A 2,229-nucleotide genomic window follows, 5' to 3' on the forward strand; every position below is an offset into this window, starting at 1 on the left:
ATATATATATATATATATGTGAATATATATATATATATATCTTGTAGTTTTTTTTTGTTATATTAATATATATATGTTATACATTATACATTATATATATATATATACAACCACACACACATACACACATATATATATACATATATAATTACAACCACACACCCACACCCATATATATATATATTTATGTATGTATGCACATATATGTAAGTACATATACATACATAAATATGTACATATACGTACATAAATATGTACATATACATACATATTTATTATACATATGGTGTTTTGACAAATACATGGATGTTACTCAGTGTTGCGCTTCTTTTACTTCAAGGATCGAGACGGCGTGAATGGTGTGGACTATCTAGGGCACGACTAAGTAGTAGAATCTGTCGTTAGAGACCGATTCTGAGATACAATTCTTGTCGATACTCGTAGGGAGCTGACATGTGTTCAGAGACCATCCGCGGTACTTGTAGTACGAACTATCGAGTGTCGGCTAATATATTATTGTGCTTGGACTCGAATTAATAAAATCGCACATCAATATGCGCCTTTATTGCTACTGCCTTATCTCAAATTGTTTCTAGCATAGGCCTATGTGGATTTAAGCAAGTATCTGTTCGATATTCCTTTTGATTTCAGCTTCGTGGTGTTTATAATGATGAAGGAGTCTGGCAATTGTACCATATCAAAGATTAGTTCGCGAGCTTTGCTCGATATTGTATATAGAGCAGGTGGCGTGCAGGGGTTGCCTACAAAAGTGTTTGGTGTTCCACCCTCGCCCCCCTTTAGCCCCTTCCCAATCCAAAGTTAGAACAACCATGTGCACATAGACAAAATATGTCTGCATAGTGTGCATATGTCTAATCTTTTTATAGTACGTGATGATATACTCGGATATCGTCGACAATGCACGTGCATGGCTTGCAACCAGAAGCTCTCCGATACCAGACGGACCACCTTAAGACCACTGGGTGTGCAACTTCCCAGTCAGATCCACTTTTCGCTGTGTTGGATTGACTATTTGATCGACTACAAATGTTTTCCGCTTGCTAACGGGCCGGCAAGCAAGTATTCTGACCTCGTCTCCCACTGCGATGAAAAGGCACGTGATGATAATGGAGAAAGCTTGTGGATATGAAGTGACACGGGTACGGGTTGGACAACCGGATCTATGAAAGCTGCCGGCAACCATCTATAACCATCTATGCCTATTATATTGCTGAAGCACTATATGGAGACAAGTACTATCCTATTTGCACAAGAATTTTACAAAAGAGGTCGCGAGCGATCAAAACATACCGACGCAAAGCTCATTTTCGTCGTGGCATAAGTAGCGTTTGGTTTTCTTGATGTACTGTTAACAGGAGAGAATTGCCGAGAGAACGAGGCATCAGAAAGTGTTGAAGCATAATGAGAAGCAGTGCAAAGCAGCATAATTATTGCAAGCTAAAGCTCTAGGGTATAATACATATCACAATCACTTTCGCACAGATACTCGAGCGGGAAAAACAACTGCACGTATATATAGAAGTCTGTCACGTCTTATGTCCTTATACGCACAGTCACTACAGCATTTAAGCTGGAAACACGAATAAAACCATCCGATGAAATGTACAAGTGGGTACACCAGATATGCACCTAATATCAAAAGCATATCTTCAGATAAATTACTGTATGCTTACTCGTCCAAACGCAATATATATAGAATGATACCAAGGAAAGGTACTGAGAAGCGTTCGTTCAACACAAAACATGCATACAATGTTCATCTGTCGCCTCCATGGTCAAAGTATACGCCTTAAATGACTAAGACTTGTATTTGTAACTCGCATATAGAAAATATAGTGAATGATATACGTTTCAAATATACAATGCAGATACGTTAGAGCATGTCTGGCTATCCACACATGCATATAAGATTGTCGCACAAATACAACAGAGAATCCAGGTATACACATAATTGTGTAGCAATACATAGCGCCAATGAGTATAAAGAGCAACCTAGACCTAAGTATATTTGAATAATATACCAGTCATACATGAACATTTACATATAAGCCTATAGTAGTAAACGATACATATCATTTTATACGTCCACATATACATAAACACGCACGCACACATACACACACACATATACATATATGCGTATATATATATATATTTATGTGTGTGTGTGTGTGTATGTATATAATTATATATATACATGTATATATA

General features: G+C 37.2%; 1 protein-coding gene across 1 annotated transcript; it reads right to left on the bottom strand.

Annotated features, from left to right (window-relative positions):
- Nucleotides 1-556: 556 nt before the first annotated feature.
- Nucleotides 557-1,370, bottom strand: SARC_10415 (30S ribosomal protein S17; the record flags this gene model as incomplete). The annotated part of the gene is made up of 2 exons (XM_014295545.1): nucleotides 557-1,101; nucleotides 1,312-1,370. Coding segments are annotated over 2 exons (190 nt in total), but the record flags the coding sequence as incomplete, so codon positions are not given.
- Between the last annotated feature and the right edge of the window lie 859 nt (nucleotides 1,371-2,229).

The sequence above is a fragment of the Sphaeroforma arctica genome, assembly GCF_001186125.1.
Source record: "Sphaeroforma arctica JP610 unplaced genomic scaffold supercont1.1240, whole genome shotgun sequence".
In the NCBI taxonomy this organism is placed as follows: domain Eukaryota; class Ichthyosporea; order Ichthyophonida; genus Sphaeroforma; species Sphaeroforma arctica.